Genomic DNA, 17602 nt, shown 5'->3' with positions numbered 1-17602 from the left:
CTCCTCTAAAGCTTGAACATATGGCTGATCTATTTTAATGACTTCAAAGGTTTTAATGTATTCAGCTTTGGAGGTTTTGTCAACACAGTTGTGAAACAGAATTTCATTATGCATCCTTGGCTGAGATCAAAACCCATAAGTGTATCCAGCTCTAAACGGGCTGTTGATACAGCTTTCAAGGGCACTTAGAGTATGCTTATCTTGACATTTTTATGACCACTTAACAGGATTATTTTTTGAAGTGGATTTTAGATGACTTTGTTTATCTTGAGAGTTTTGAGTATCACAAAAACTTCCCAGTGTTAGTTTAGGGCTCAGAAGTTCAGTACATGGTGGATACTGGGTGAGTGGGCATGAGGGATATGGAGGGGAAGGGGCCGTGGGTGGGAGCATGAAGCCATCATCTACCAAACTGATCTGATGTCTCAGCGAATGGAGGGTCTTTTAACCTGCCCGCCTCAGCATCTGCCTGCCTCCGTTTCCACCTCTGTCCTGCTTTGGAAGATGGCAGCACTGACTCCAGCCTGGCCCCAACTCTGTGGGCCAAAAATCCAGTGGGCAGCCACTCAGCAGGTGGGATTACAATGGCGAGAAATATCCCAATTCCCACATCAAAAGGGATAATCAAACCCAAGGAGTAGTGAAGCCATGTAGAGATTTGAAAACAAGGGCAAAATTTTCAAAATCAAGTCAATGAGTGTCAGCGAGAATAGGATGACTGATAAATGGGAATTTATGCAGTGTAGAATATGGGGTGCCAGCCAGCGGAGCATTAGAATGGCTAAGTCTAGAAGTAACAAAATGATGGCTGAGGATTTCAGCAGTAGATCAACTGAAGTAATGGCGAATTTAGGTGATGTTAAAGAGGTTGTAGGACGGGCTTAGTGATGGTGCAGATATGTGGTTGAGCACACTTCACAGGATCAAATGTGACTCCAAGTTCACAAACATCTTGGTTCAAGCCTCAGACATTTGGAGAAGCCAGGGCGATGATGGTGAGCTAGAACTGAGCCACTTCACTGTACTTGTGGAAACTGACGTGTTTTCAAATGACGTCACTGGGGGGCAGCATATAGTTGGTAAATAGAAGGAGGCCAAAGATAGTTCTTTTAGGTGCATCAAAGGTAACTGTATAGGATCAGGATGAGAATTCATTGCAGATGATCCTCTGGATAAGATTAGATATATAAGAACGGAACAAAGTGAATGCATTCCCACCCAGCTACATGACAGTGAGGAAGTGTTGGAGGAGGATGGTGTGATCAACAATGCCAAAGGGTCCAAACAATTTGGTAGGACAAAGACAGGTAGTTTACCTTTGTCACGGTCACATAGGATGTCATTTGTGTCTTTGGTAAGAGCCGAATCAGTACCGTGGCATGGACAGAAACCTGACCAGAGGAATTCAAACATGGAGTTGCAGGAAAGGTGAGCACAGATTTGAGAGGCAACAGCACATTCAAGGACTTTGGAGAACCTGTAAGGAAATGAAAATGCATCAGCTTCCAAACCCACAACCTCCACCACCTAGAAGAAGGGTAGCAGGTGAGTGGGAACACCACCATCTGCGAATTCACCTCCAAGCCACACACCATCCTGACTTGGAACTATATCACCGTTCCTTCAGTGTCACTGGGTCAAAACCCTGGAACTCCCTCCCTAACAGCACTTGGGTGTACCTATCCCACATGGACTGCAGCGGTTCAAGAAGGCGGCTCACAGCCATTTTCTCAAGGGCAATTAGGGCTGGGCAATAAATGCTGGCCTGGCCAGTGACGCCCACGTCCTGTGAACGAATAAATAAAAATCATTGCACTGCTGATACACTAAATAGTGTAACTTGTCTTACAAAATATGGACCTGACATTCCCATTGTATCAGCTCATGCATGTTTTCAATAGTCTAAAATTTGAAAATTAGTTATGAAATATAAATTTTAAGTAAGGAATTCAAAATCTCAGGACCATTTTTAAAATATATTTGAGTGTAAATAAAAAGATATTGATTGATACAGCTAGTACTTTCCTGTTTCATTTGTTTTTGAAAACTAAATACAGAGCTAGTGTATGAAAAATCCATATAGTAACATGCTTTCATATTTTAAGGTAAAATCTGGAAATTATGCATTCATCTGGGATGTTGCAGCACTAGAATATATTGTAGAGAATGAACCTGACTGCACCCTTGTCACAGCAAGGAATTCTAAAGTCGATAGAGGTTATGGCATTGCTCTTCAAGATGGCAGCACTTACAGGGATATTTTTTCACACAGGTATGTCATTTATGTTTCAAATGCAATTGTTTTGAATATTGCGGTGTACTTCTTGATATCTAAAAATAAACCAAGTAACATTCTGCAGTAGCTTTAATTATTTAAAATAGTTGTGGTGCTACTCAACTTATGTTATGCAACACACAATATGTTATTTTTTTACTTGCAGTATTAACAGAAATGGATATGCAGCAGTTAGAATACCAGGTTACTTAAATCCATAATGGTGAGACTCAATTGCTTTCTCAATTTCAACTGCCTGGAGGCTTTCACATTGAGTCTACCAAAAGCTGATTTATATTTTTTTAATTGCAAGTGTATGAGCAACATGGAGAACCACGAGGGAACAGATTGTTAGTTAAACACTTGATTCAAGCTGACCTCCCAAAAAAAAACCAAAAATATTGGCACTAATAATGTTTGTGGAGATTTCCACTGGCTAAATCATCAGGCTTTATTCATCAGGGAATATAGGAGTGAACTCATGCTGGGGCTCCATGGCAAAACATATTGAAGAAATTTATGCTCACCTAATCGGTTGCATTAAGCAGAAAACTAGGCTTTTTTCTCCCCTCTGCATCAAAGAGGTTTTTGCCGAATTTTACTATAGCAATTATCTAGCAAACCACATCCCCTCAAGTTTTACAGGGCTCCCCAGAAACACATGTATCAAAAGCACCGGAAAAATGCAGGAAGAAATAAATTCAGGTTGATTTTTTTGAATTTCAGAATTCTATTTTATCCCATTCTTACCAGCTTATCATGATATAGATTATCTTGGTTAGCAGCACACGCTGCCCTTCCTGCAACATCAGTAACATGGGGTAGCATTTTCCCGTCAGCAACCGGGGGTGGGGGGGGGGGTGGGTGGGGGGGGTTGAGCCCGCTCACCGACACGTAAAATGACGCACGGTGACGTCGGGCGGGCGTGCCAACATCACCGCGCGTCATTTAGATTTTCAGTTCGGCGGGCACACAGCCAACTCGGCTGCACGCCCGCTGAACTGTCAAAGGCCTATTAAGGCCATTTAAAACCTAATTAACTCAATTTAATGAGCTGCCCGTCCAACCTTAAGGTTGGCGGGCAGGCAAAGAGCCCAGGCGGCCTTCACATTTTCCATCAAGCCTCATCCACAGGTGGGATGAGGTTTCACGAAGTGTTTTAAAATCTAATAAAAATTTATACATTTATTCTTTGACTTGTCCCAACTCATGTCACACTGAGGGGACATGTTTTAAAAGTTTTAAAAACCTTTATTTAAAAGTTTAACACTGAAACAAACCTCCCTGAGGCACCTCTGTGCCTCAGGAAGATCCCTGCACTCTTTCGCACACATGCGCAAAAGAGTGCAGGGAACCACTCAGGGAATCCCCCCCCCCCTCTGCCCACACAGGGAGCGCTCAGCGATTCTGGGCATGCGTCATGATGGGCGGGCCTTAATTGGCCCACCCACATAAAATGGCAGCATGGACCCGATTGGGGGCACCGATCAGGTTCGCGCCCGCCCGCCCCCACATAACCCCCCCAGCTGGTGGAAATTTCTGGCCATGAAGTAAACATAGTTAGCAACACTAATACCGTGTTTGGCATAAATAATGACTGCCTTTCCCTTTTGAAGGGAACGTTAGAAGCGAGAGGGAGATTAAGTAAGTTATATTTGCATTTGCGGTTGTTAGGAATGAGTTTTAGCTTTAAGTTTGATTTGTATTTTTGTCTTGATGTGTTAAGAAAGGAGAAACTTGAGGTTTGGTTTCACTTTAAAATATGGCTACATTGTAATGAGGTTTTATGACTCGTGATAGGAAGTTAGAACAAACACAAGGTAGAAAAAAACTGTGCTGTTGGGTGCAGAGAGAGGGACCCACAGAGACAGAGAAAAGCAGAAAAGTAGTTTTAGTTCAGTTGAAACCAGAGCCAGGAGGAGCTGGACAGGGGAGGGAATTGCAGAAAGCAGAGCTCCCATAAGAACAGGAGAAGGTCCCAGAAAGCAGGGAGTGGAAAAAAAAAAAGTCTCAAGAAGACCTTCTAGTCAAAAGGAAAGAACAGGAATCTGGAAAAATTCATGTCAAGTGAAGTTAGGAGTGAACAGCAGAGAGGAAGGCACGAAGCTTAAAGGGAGAAAGCCGCAGGACACAGACTTAAAGCAAAGTAGGCTTGTAAGAAGCCAGAAGATCCAAGGAGACAGCCAAAGGTTGACTCCTTACTACAGACATGTGAAGCAGTGGTGTTCTGTTGGCATGGCTGAGTATCTGAGAAAGTGCGTGGAAGGCAAAGCTTGAATGCATCTGGTGATCCGGGAGAGGAACATTGGTAGTAGAGTTGGACCCTTGTGGAAGGCGCCTGAGAGAAAGCGTCATTTGGGAAAAGATTCCAAAGTGGGTTCCTTGAGAGCGGAGATTGGAAACCCTCATGTGAAAGAAGGAGTTCAGTGAGGCCGGATGAGAGATCCATAGCATCTGTCACTTGATTTCAGAGAGTGGTGTGCCTGACCACAGGTTGCCTATTGGTTTACGTGGACTGTGTACTTACTATGAACATGATAACTTTTGCAATTTGTGTTATCCTTACTAATCTGTATATATCTGTAAAGGCATAGTTGTGGGTGAAGGAGTATTGTAATATAGTTGATCTTTTCTTGTTTAATAAGTGTTTTATTCTTTTGTTAAAATTTCATCAGCTGACTCCTGTGACTCTGTTCAGTAGCCACTTTCCATGTTTCTAAACAAAAAATAAAAGTTAGGATCTATCAAGCTGGGTTCCAGCCTGGGATCTGAATTGTCCAGTAGTAACATCATAACAGGAGGTCCAGGTAGAAAATGCTATTAAGAAGGATTCTGGATTTTATACTTGGGCTATTGAATATAGAAGAAAGGGAATTGCACTTGGAGTATTTCATGCAGCTCTTGGCACCCTACTGTAGAAAGAATATTAAGCCAATGGTTTCAAAGTGTAAACAGTGAAAGATTGTGCCCAACAGAAACATAGGCAAGCATTTTCTGTTCGGCAGGTGTTCAACGGCACCGTGCATCATTCCGATCTTTCGATCGGCGGGCGCACACCAGAGTCGGCTGCACGCCTGCCTAACTGTCAAAGGCCTGCTAAGGCCATTAACACAGCAATAAAACTAATTGACAGGGCTGCCTGTTCAACCTTAAGGTTGGCGGGCAGGGGAAGAGCCCAGACGGCCTTCACATTTTTCACGGGCGGGATGAGGTTTCATGAAGAGTTTATTAAATTAATAAATATTTTATTAAACATTTGATAAACATGTCCTAGCTCATGTGACGTTGTCACATGAGGGAACATGTGTAAATGATTTTTAACTTTTTTTTATTTTGAAGTGTCAAATTCAACTTAATCTCCCTGAGGCAGCTCCGCGCCTCAGGGAGATTTCTGCAGGCGCCGACTCTCCCTCCTCCCCCCGCCCGTACAGGGAGCGCAGAGCGTTACTGGGTGCACGTCATGCTGGGCAGGCCTTAATTGGCCTGCCCACATAAAATGGCGGCGCACAGCTGATCACGGGCGGCAGTCAGCTCCGCGCCGGCTCCTGACCGGTCCGTCTGATGGAGAGTAAATTCTCCCCATAAACAGAAACACTGGCCAGAATCTTTCCCTCGTGGGCAGGCTTGGCGGGAGCAGGAGGGGGCGGTCAGGATGCCAACTGCCACCCGCGATCGGCTCCGCAAATTGGCCCGCCCTGTACGGATCATGAGCGGCAGTGCTAAGTGCTAACCTGTGCAGGCAGGGGGAGGAGGGAGAGCAGGCCTGGCGTGCAGTTTGCACATGCACGTGAAAGAGCGCTTCAATCTCTCTGAGCCACGGTGCTGCATCAGGGAGATTGAAGCACTTTTTTAAAAAATTAATAAAGACAATAAAAATTTAATGAAACATGTTCCCCCATGTGACTGTGTTACATGAGATTGGACATGTCGTTACTGTCAAAAGAAAGTTTTAATTTAATTTGTATTAACTTTAGGAAACCTCATCCCACTCATGGATGAGGTTTCCTAAAAAATGTAAAGGCCACTTGGCCTTTTCGCCTGCCCGTAAACCATTAGGTTGGACGGACAGCGTAAATTTGAAGTTAGTTAGCTCGTTAATGGCCTTCATAGGCCTTTCAATTATCGGCGGATACGCAGTCGACTGCAGCGTGCACCCGCCGAATGAAATATCGTGCGAGTGCATGATAGTGCCAGGACGCAGCCTGACGTCATCACGCGTCGTATTACACACGTGCATGTCGAGCGCACGCCCGCAAGCCAAGCGTAAAATTCTGGCCACTGGATCCACAAGTCTATTATCAGAAACGGATGAAGGATTTTATCACTAGAAGAACAAAAACTTAGATAAGGAAAAATTTCTTCCCTCAGAGGGTTGTGAACCTTTGCTATTTTCTGCCCAGAGAGTTGATGATATTCAAAAGTTGCATCTATTCAAGACCGAAATTGGTAAACTTTTGGGCACCAAGGGACTCAAGGAATGTGCTGATAGGGTAGGAAAGTTTATGTACAAGAGATCAGCAAACATTTTTGGAATGGCAGACCATGAATAATAATAACTATATGTTATGATTTTATTCATTTGGTGTGAGAGGGTCAGTAAAAATTATTTATTGCCATTTATATGTTCTATAAAATGATGCAAAACTGCATTTTGAAAGAGTTGGATTCAACATTTATTTTTCATCCATTGTGTGATTTTTTTCACTGATTTACTACCTTCCAGGAAACAGAAATATATGCACAAGGTCCCTTTTGAATGCTAATGTGAATTTTCCAATGTAGCTTTAGCACAGCAGTAAAGTTTCTTTGCCACCATTTCACACTGAGCAGTAATTATAGGGGGGGAAATAAAGGCAATGAATTTTAACTTAACTGCAGTTCTACACTGGTTGTTAACATGGTAGCACTTTGACTCAGAAGGTTGCAAATCCAAATCCCACTCCAACCATTAGTTGACATTACATTGAAGTACTGAGTAATTGCCGCACAGTCGGGGGTGCCATCTTTCAGATGAAATGTTAAACTGAGGCTAAGTTAGTCCTATTAATTGGACATAAATGATCTCCTGGCACTGTTTTAAATAAGAGTTGGGGAATTCTCTTCAGTGTCCTGGCCAATATGTATCCCTTAGCCAACATCACTAACACAGATTGCCTGATGACTGTCATGTTGCTGTTTGTGGGACCTTGCTATGTGCAAATTGGTTGCTGTGTTTCCTACATTATAGCAGTGAATACAGTTGGCAAGTTGTTGTAAAGTGATTTAAAGTGTCCTGTGGTCTTCCCTCATGATGGCTTCCCTTACCAGGATTCCCATGACTCCTTCCTCTTCTCCACCCAGCAATCGAGACTTCTGGAACAGCACTTGGATCTTTGCAGGCATGGATCACTGGGTTCATGGCCTAAAATTGCATGTTCCAATTTTATTTGATTGGTTCTCTTACAAGGGGGACTGATACAATGCAGAACTTTACCTCTACTCCATCCAATGTTCAACTTTACTGACACAAGCATGCTCTTAAAATATTTAAAGTAGAGGACCCATCCTGAGCTCGGATACTCCATTGGGTTCAGTGGATCAGGCATGTTAAACAGGCAGAAAGGATTCTCTGACCTCAGGTCTCTGGGGAAGATGCTTGCTAGACCAGCAAGTAATTTTTTGCTTTATAATTTCCAATGTCCTTGGTGTAGTTCAAAAATAAATTAACAGAAGTCTAATGACTTTACTAGAGAATTAATTCACATCAACTAGATGTGAACTTTTAAGTAACAGAACATTAAATAGTGAAACCATCACCTGTATACACCTATTTTAGTTTTCTTTCTACTGAAGTTAGTGGAGAGTGAAATCAAGCAGGTACATAATGTGTGGCTAGCCACTGCTGCCCATTTTACGCCCCAATGGTGTTGAATTTTACCTACATTATCTCTGACTATTGGTGAGTATTCCTGCTGAAGAACAAATTACAAACACACCAGGGAAAACTTTCATTTGCTATTTATTTCAAAGTTGTATTTATATTCTTCATACAGACATCTACAATTTTGGTACAAATAAAAAGCAGAAAGTCATACCCATCATTACTGAATGCCTTTTTGTTTTCATACATTTTTAAAAGGCTGAAATTCATCAATTTTGCTTCCAGTTTCCATCCCTCTCTCACCTTCACATAACCCACCTCTGACGCATCCCTTCCCTTCCTTGACTTCACTGTTTCCATTTCTGGGAATAGGCTGTCAACTAATATTCATTACAAGCCCTCCGACTCCCACAGCTACCTCGACTACTGCCTCCATTGTGAAACTGGCAATGATTTTCCATGGGTCGGGGCCTCAATTAGGTAAGGGACAGGACAGGACTGCCAACTAATAAGGCTGCCAGAATTCAGGAATAGAGCCCTCTAAAGTAGGCAGAATGAAAGGGAGCCTGTAAAAGGTTCTGTAAGTGTTCTCATCCCAGAAGGAAAAACAATAAAAACTGGAAAATAAGAATACTGGTCCGAATTGGTCCTGTATGCTTTAAAATGGAACACCAGTAAAAACTGGGAAATAAGAGTACTGGTCCAAACTGTTCTTCCCTTCTGGGATATTTAAGACAGTAGAATTTCTGCTTTCAAACCATGCACAGTTTTCTTGGTAAACTCCCTCCTGTCTTATCCAATTACAGTACTCTAGAGAACCTTGCTGTGCTCCTCTATGGTAGAGGTTTAAGGCAATCTTAGTGTGTAGAATATCACAATCATTTCTTCTTATGTATTTACCCCAAATGGGCTACCACCAGTATACCTTTTTCTGCAACGTTCAGTCGCCCTTCTACGCTTTTCTCATTAAATACTACTTTAAATAAGTTAGTAACTCACCATCTTATACCATGCCACTAACCTTCATAAATTTTTCTTCTTTCCCAACTGATTGATATGTTCTGGTTTATTGCATACCTGCCCTCATTATGTCTAAAGGCTGAGGGCTCCTACAGGTCAGCCACCTTCATCAAAGTTCCAAAGCTTCAGAAAGTCAGGATTTTAATACACCATTAAGTAGTTTAATTAGCCTGTTAATAGGCATGGGCCAGTTCTGAGGCCAGCACTCATGAAAGCTGCTGACGACAGAAACAGAGGTGGAACTTATGTCTGCGTTGTTCGGCGGCCATTTTTTTCTCTGTCCTGCCTGTGTTCCATCCAACATTGGGATGGGAAAATCTGGCCTAAAAAATGCTTGTCTCCCCGGGTGGAGCTCATAGTGAAAAGTTCTTGGTGGAAAATCAAATTGATGAAGTCCAATAAAAATTCTTTCAACTTAATTGCCATGTTAAAGAGCATAGAGCAAATTGCAGAATATTGCTTTCATTACAATCTAAGAATTTTATTCTAATTTATAATCTAAACTATTTGAATCTTTATAATTAAATATAATTATATAGGTATTTGTAAAGGAAATTAGCTATGGGAGGTAGAGGCCAGCAAATAAAACTTTCCAAGAGAATATCAAATTCATTTCACTTAGGATAGCAAGGGATATCTCTTCTGTTGTTTTGTCCCATGTACTGAACAATAAAAAGTTACCTCTGTCTTTTTCTAGGTCTAATTATATCCCATTTGTGAGGTTTTCAGTTTCCTCTACTGTGTGCTGTTTATAAGCCCTTGTAGAAATCAAGAACATAGGAACAGGAGTAGGCTATTTAACATTCGAGCCTGTTCCACCATTCAATGAGATCAAGTCTGATCTGAGATGCAACTCTATATACCTGTGTTTTCCCTATATCCCTTAACATGTTTGGTTAACAAAAATCTATCATTCTCAGATTTAAAATTGACTACTGATCTAACATCAATTGTTGTTTGAGGAAGAGAGTTCCAGACTTCTACTACCCATTGTGTTTCCAAATTTCACGATTGAATTTTTAACTCTAGTCTTTGACTATGCCCCCTAGCTTTAGACTGGTCCAACTAGTTGAAATAATTTCTCCCTATCTACCTTATCTGTTCCCCTTAACGTCTTGAAAATGTTGATGAAATCGCCCCTTAACCTAAATGTCAGGGAATACAACCCAAATAATCTTTCCTTGTAATTTTACCAGAGTTGTCATTCTGCTAAATCTATGCTTCACTTCCTCCAAGGCCAATATCTCCTTCCTAAAATGTGGTTTTTACAAATATGAGGTCTATAAAATTGTTATATTTCAGGACTTTATCTTTAATTTAAGGTAAAATGTAGGAGGTCATATGACCTGTTATGAAGTTTGCCTGAAATGGGTCTGGGTGACATGCCTGTTAACAATTAAAGGGAGGCCCGGTTGTTTTTCTGGAAAGAAGCTGTAAGTTGTCCACACTTGGAGACAATGGCAGCAGCAGTTGTATTTTCGCTGCTTAGACTGCTCATTTTCAAAGTCCCAGGAATGCGTTAAGAATGTCAGGTTGGAAATAGTTATGCTTTAAACTGTCCATTTACTTCCAAGGTAAAAGAGAGTTAGGGTCTTAAGAATAGTTAATCAGCATTTCTACCTAGATACAAGGCTCATGTAATTCATGTTGCCATGGAGATGAGCTTTGTGAGGGTAAGGGTTTCTGATATATTCCTGAAACTCTCAGGCACAGGCAGTCTGCCAGGATCCTAGGAGAGAGGGAAACACTGAAGGTCAAAAGTCGCAATGGTTCACTGTGCAGGGATGCAGGTGGGAGCTTGTGTTCAGATTGAAAAAAACTAAATTTGTGAGATTTTGAAATAAGGCTGCAAGATTTGTCTAGCTTGTGCTGAAGGGCCAGGAAAAACCATCACCATGAAAGACATTTCTGGGGTTAAAAGTTACCAGGCTGGGAAAGGAAAGAAATAGAAGTAAACACTTGGGAACTAAGAATCACTTTGGACTGGATCCAGGAAAATCAAATGACTACTTAAGGAACAGTGTAAAGTATACCAGTGAAGTGGGTTTTTTGGCTGTGTTAAAGGTAAAAGTGGAAAGTTCTGTTCTGTAGTTGAAAGTATAAGTTGCCTACAAAAGTGGTATTTAGTCAAAAGCATTTTTAATCTGTTGGTTACAGTAAAGTCGTAAAACATGAAACCTTGTGTCATCCTTTGAGCTATCAACTGAAAGTTCAATTTTTGTTTTAAATTTATCAGTTTCGACAGGGATTGTAATATGGGGCTGGATTTTACGTTTTCATAGGATGAGGGAGGCAGAACAGAAACTGAATGCTCCACTTGCTCCCACCCCTGCTTTCCCGTCGAATCCAATCAAGAGTCAGATGGTGACCAATCGATGGAAAGAAAGCCAGTTAGAAATGCATATGGTGACTCTGCGTCCAATCAGCACTGTAGGCTGGGATGTCACATGGCAGAGGGGTAATGTCATGAATAGGGAGTCAGTCACGGTGAATTGTTTAAAGGCCCCCTGTTCTCTGAGTGTCTATTATTTTTTCTTGAAGGCTCAAAAAAGCTTAAAAATGTGTTTAAAAAAACATGCAGAAACTGCCATCTTCATCACCATAATATGCTGCTACATGCAACCATGGTCCTGAAGGCAGGCCTTTTCTTCCACCTTTGAACTGCTTGTTATACCTGTCAGAAAGCACTTGCAAACTTTTTTCTGTCCAACGCTCGAAAAATGCAGCAGGCAATGAAAAAGAATTGGCTTTTCAACAAGCTCAATACCTTGCTAATTGATCATTTAAAAATGGCAGGCAGGTTTCTGATAAATGCGCCTGGTCATCTTGCATAATATTTGAGTCTGGCGTGCTGAAGTCGTATTGCTGACTCAATGTCATCATGCCACATTTTACATTTGTGCAGGGTGGGGATGGAGGGGGCGGCCCGCCCAAATTGTAAATGTAAAATCCAGCCCCCAGTTCCCAAAACTGGTTTCCCAAAGCCAACTGTGGTCTGGCCAGGTCTTTGTATAGCTGATGCAAGACTTTTACCACCTTTGTATTCTAGACCGAAAGATATGGAGGTCAGAATTCCATTCTGATTGCCTTTTGAATCCCAAGTCTCCTTCAACATGCATTGTTTTGCTTTTCACCATTTAGAAACTACTCTTTCTGATCTTTTTAAGTCCAAAGTGGATGATTTCACATTTGCCTACATTGAACTCCATTTGCCACAGTTTTGCCCATTTATTCAATCCAGTCATATCTCTCTCTATGTTATGCATCCATCTCTAGTGCTTACAATGCTGCCTTTCTTAGTTATGTGGATGCCTATCCCATCATCTAAGTCATGAATATATATGGTAAATAAATGAGATCCTTGCAGAACATCATCCTGCCAATTACAATACCTGTCCATCATCCCTGCTCGCTGTCTTCTGCCACTCAGCTAACCGAACCAGGTCAATAATTTGTTTTCGATTCCATGAGTTTCAGCTTGAGCGAACAATTAAAATCATAAACAAGCCCAAATTCTAGTTATGTAATACATCCTTTGCCTTTACTCCGCTAACATTTTCTTTCAAGCTTCTTCTTACTGAGCTTCTGAAACACCATAGCAACTGTTGCTCAGATACCTCAGGAATGATTTTTAACAGTTGTAACTACTAGGCTATTTGTGGAATCTATTCAATACCATCAGAAATAACATGCATGTAGTTCCTTGTATTTGTAGTTAATGCATGCACAATAGATTGGTAAATTTTTCCTCCAAGTTCATAGATTGGATGAAAAATGGTTGGATTACTCATTTTTAAGTACACACTGTGGATAACGAAGCTGCAAGATAAGAACAGATCCTGTTTACTTAAGAAATTAATTAATTGTAATACCCAGGACAGCTAATTGCCACCTCTTTAGCTCTTTTCAACAGAAGAGGCATCTCAACATAAAGGTCACTAGTAATACTGCACATTCTTAGTTTCATAGATATAAAGGAAGATACCTCATCTATTAAACGATTACAGAATTTGCAACTTTGCTAATAACGGGGAAGGAAATCTGCCATCTTTACCCAGTCTGGCTGACATGAGGCTCCAGATCCACAGAAATGTGGCTGAGTCTTAACTGGCTCTGAAATGACCTAGCCAACCACATAGTTGTATCAAACTGATACATGTTGCATACGGATAACACTGTTCAGGCCACCCAGCATCAACCAAGGCACCAGAAATGGCAAAGGCACACCCAGCCCAGTCAACCCTGCAAAGTCCTCTTATCTAACATCTGGAGCAGAATTTTACGTCTCACAGGTGGGCACGCGCCCGACCCAATTAGGTGTAAAATAGCGCGCGATGACGTCAGGTGAGCGTCCGGTCGTCTCGCACACTTGTGCAATGTTTCGGTCGGCGGGCGTGAGTGGGTGCCAGAGCTGCACCTACCATTAATTAAGAGGCCACTTAAAGCCATTAGAAAGCCAAATGACACCGATTTTTCATTGCCCATGAGATTCCGCAGTCGTCGCACGGGCAAACGGGCAGCCGACGTTTTCAAAAACCTCATCCACGGGTGGGATAAAAAGGGTGAGCAGCATGCCAGTGTCAGTAGTGGGGAATTTAGTATATGGTTTGCTGCTGGTGATTTATTGGTGCTATGACTGATGCAGTTGGTAAAGTGGAGTTACTTAAAGCTCCCAGAGGGAAACTTTAAACAACTGTCATAACCTGTAATTTTAAGTGTTATGTTTGAGATGCGACTCTAAATTCAGGAATCAGACCACCAGCTCTCGAGGCTTTACAATAAACGAAGGCCAGGATTTTCCCCTCGGCGATTTGGGGGCGGGGCCTGCTCGCCGAGGGGAAAATGACGCGGGATGACGTCGGGAGGAATCCCCGACGTCATCCCGGTCCCTTTAAATTTTTAGGGAGGTGGACGGACAGCGAAATCAGCTGTCCACCTGCTGACCTGTCAATGACCAATTGAGGCCATTGACAGGCTAGTTAAGATAATTAAAGAACTGCCCATCCAAGCTTAAGGCTGGTGGGCAGGCCAGGAACCCCAGCGGGCTCCAGATTATTCATGAAACTTTGTCCACTGGCGGGATGAAGTTTCATGTCTGTTTTTTAAAAATATAATAAATTTTAAGTGTTTATTATTAACATGTACCATCTCACGTGACATTGTCACATGAGGGGGACATGTTAATAATTTTAATATTTTTCTATTTTTAGACTTTACTTCCCTCTCACGAATCTCCCTGAGACAGGACTTTGCCTAAGGGAGCAGTGCGCTCTTCCGCGCGCATGCGCGAAAGAACGGACTTTGACAGATGAGGAATCCCTCCACCCACCCCCCCCACACAGGATGCGCATAGCGCTTCCTGTCAGGCAGGCCGCTGGGCAAGCCTTAACTGGCCTGCCCACTCAAAATGGCGGCAGGCCCCGTTTCGGTGGCAGGGGTCGGCTGTCCACCCACCGCCGAGCCAGTGGGGCCCTGCACGCCATCCGAGGGCAAAATTCTGCCCTAATTGAAACATTTTATTAATTTACACTGGTTAAAATATATACACATGGCTACAGATTACTACTATCATACTTCTAACAAATTCCCAAACTAATCTCCATTAAGGCAACAGCAATGCATAGACTTAACCAAACGCCAGGCAAAGTGTTTTCACCTTACAAATTCAAAATCAGGTTCTTTTCACTTTGGTTCCTTGCAGACACAGTGGTAGGCTTACAGGCTTTGAATTTACATTGCCTCTGCCCTGCACACCCAAAACAGTTGTTTTGTTATACCTACCACTACTGATTGAATGCAAATTCTCATTGCCTCACCAACCTCTTTGAACTTCACTTTTTAACAATGGAACCCCTTTCATAATACCAATTTTATTAGTAACATAAACATATTGCTTGGTAGCGGCTAGAAAGGCATCAAATTTTCACCCCACTTCTTGAATGCTGTATTCAAAAAATGCAAATGCATGCTATCTCTCTTCCATATGAAAACTAGTATCCATCAAAACACCCAGACTAGCTGGCTTTAATCTAATTAAGACACACCCACAGACTAAACATCTATTTTAAAAGAAAAACATTTTCCAAAATATTATATACATTAATAGCTTCATGACATTGGTACTTGGCAGCTTCATCTCTGTTTGGGGCTTTATTCTTAGCATTTCCAGGCTTCATTTCAGGTCTCCTTGGTGTCTCCAAGGCTCCCGGAGGATTCAGATCATGTGGACCCTTCCAGGTATCAGACAGCGTTCCATTACCCTGGTAATAGGGATTGTGTTCTCCACTGGTGGCACCTCCTCTGAGGAGGAAGAGAGGGGCAGAAGGGAGAAGAGGAGGTGTCCCAGTTCAGCTTCCAGGGGAGGAACATGCGGGAGGAGAGGCGCAGGCACAAGGGGCGCAAGGCCAGCAGAAGTCCAAGGCTGAAGGGGTCGCAGAAGACGACAACAATCCTGCTGCCAGAGTTTTCAGGTGGCAATGCAGCTACCTCAATATGTCTGAGGTGCAATGCCGAAGCAGGCTCTGCCTCTCAAGGGAGACAGTGACTTCCATTTGTCAGATGATTGGGTCTGGTTTCAGCTCGACTGTGTGGATGGACACCCCATGTCAATGGCTCTGAAGGGCACAGTAGCCCTCAACTTCTATGCCACTGGCTCTTTCCAGGGATCAGTAAGGGATCTGTGTGGAGTCTCCCAATCAGCTGTCCACAGTTGCATCAAGTTGGCAACAGAAGCTCTGTTCAGGCAGGCACTGACCTTTATTCTTTACCGTATGGACAAGGCCAGCCATGCTGAGCGAGTCAGAGGCTTTGCAGTGATTGCTGGGTTCCCCCGCATCCAGGATGCAATTGACTGCACACACGTGGCCATCAAGGTGCCAGCGGGTCAGCCAGGTGCCTTCGACTGTGCAAGGTATCCTGCCAGCTCCCATGACACTTATATCCTGAGACACTCCCAGGTGCCGAAGCTCTTCAATGCTTCAGCCCAACTAGATGGATGGCTGCTGGGTGACAAGGACTATCCGTTGAAGAGGTGGCTCATGACACCTCTCCACCACCCAGGAACAGAGGCAGAGAAGTGTTACAATACATCTTCTCAAGATGCGCTTCCGATGCCTGAACCGTTCAGGAGATGCACTACAATACCCCCCAGAGCGGGTGTCACTGATAGTGGTTACATGCTGCGCTCTCCACAATCTGGCATTGGCAATGGGGGACCCACTGGAGGAAGAGGATCTTGACGCAACTGCACAGGCCAAAGATGATGAATCCAGTAGCGAGTCGGAAGTGGAGCACGGTGAGGAAAATGATGAGGGCCTGGAGGCAGACCTCAGTAACCTCTGGGAGGCAGGGACAGCAGGGACGCCTTGATCCAACACTCCTTCAGCTAACCTACCAAAGATTAGCTTCAAATGCATGCCAGGGCTGCCGCCTCCATCCCGGAAGCCTGAAATAACTCTTTCATTTGAATCCAAAGTCCACTCTGTGCCTGTGCAATAAAGTTTTGAGCCACTCAGCATTACATACTGGCATACCCTGCACCAAGAAAATAAAAAGGTGAAGCATGCTCAGGCCATTACAACAAAAACAAAATTTATCTCATTTTGACAATCCAAAAAAATTTACATAACCTTCTCTGTCCATCACTCCCAGACCAGTGTAGATAAACCAAACAAAAATGAACAGAAAATCACCCGTGACCTGTCCCTCCTGTGCTCATGGTGCCTTTAACTTACATTTCCAAGTATTACGTCTTGGTGTACACCGCACCCCCCCTCCCACCCACAACGCTTTGCTGGTACTGGCATCAAAGACAGCCTGCTGACTCTGCTATCTTGTTGGCCTTGATGACCTTGGCGGTTGTTGTCTGGCCAGTTAAGCCTGTGCTGGCCCCGCCTGGGAGGGAGCAGCCAGTGCCACGCCAGGCATCTCCCCAGTCATTGGAGCCTCATCAGATCCGACAGTCACTGACAGAGAGGTGGAGGAGCTGCTGCCCTCATCCAGAGTGTCCTGAGAGGAGTCCACAGAGACGACAAGCAGCTCATGCGCCAATGTAAGGTCGCTCTGGACCTCCCTGCACACCATTGATGGACGGGCACCTAACTTAGATACTGGGCGCCTCATCCATCTCCCACACTGGCACTGACCACGTGAGTTCATTGCCTGGGTGAGGGCTTGCAGGTCCGAGCGCAACCCCAGAACCCCCTATTTTGTCCCTGGTGCTGCCTCTCCATGAGAGTTGCCATTCTCTCCATGGAGGAGGCAGTGCGCTCGGCCATGAGAGTTGACGCAGTGCGCACGCTCCACATAGACTCCTCCACAACAGAGACCATGGCACGCAGACCCTCATGGATCTCTGCTAGGTCCTCCCGCTCATCTTGCTGGACATCCATCATCTGCCTTCGACTGAGAATCATCCTTGTCCCCAGCTTCGACTGCCAACGCACTGG

General features: G+C 43.5%; 1 protein-coding gene across 1 annotated transcript in view; it reads left to right on the top strand.

Moving 5' to 3' along the window:
* The window catches only part of LOC144685834 (glutamate receptor ionotropic, delta-2-like), a 428425-nt gene that overhangs the window by 396124 nt on the left and 14699 nt on the right, over positions 1-17602 (top strand). Inside the window, exon 14 of the mRNA XM_078550780.1 lies at positions 2106-2272. Coding sequence (XP_078406906.1) covers positions 2106-2272 — 167 coding nt within the window. The remainder of the gene's footprint in view (positions 1-2105; positions 2273-17602) is intronic.

This window comes from Cetorhinus maximus, chromosome 10 (genome assembly GCF_964194155.1).
Source record: "Cetorhinus maximus chromosome 10, sCetMax3.hap1.1, whole genome shotgun sequence".
Classification (NCBI taxonomy): domain Eukaryota; kingdom Metazoa; phylum Chordata; class Chondrichthyes; order Lamniformes; family Cetorhinidae; genus Cetorhinus; species Cetorhinus maximus.
This window is presented reverse-complemented; position numbering and strand designations above follow the sequence as displayed.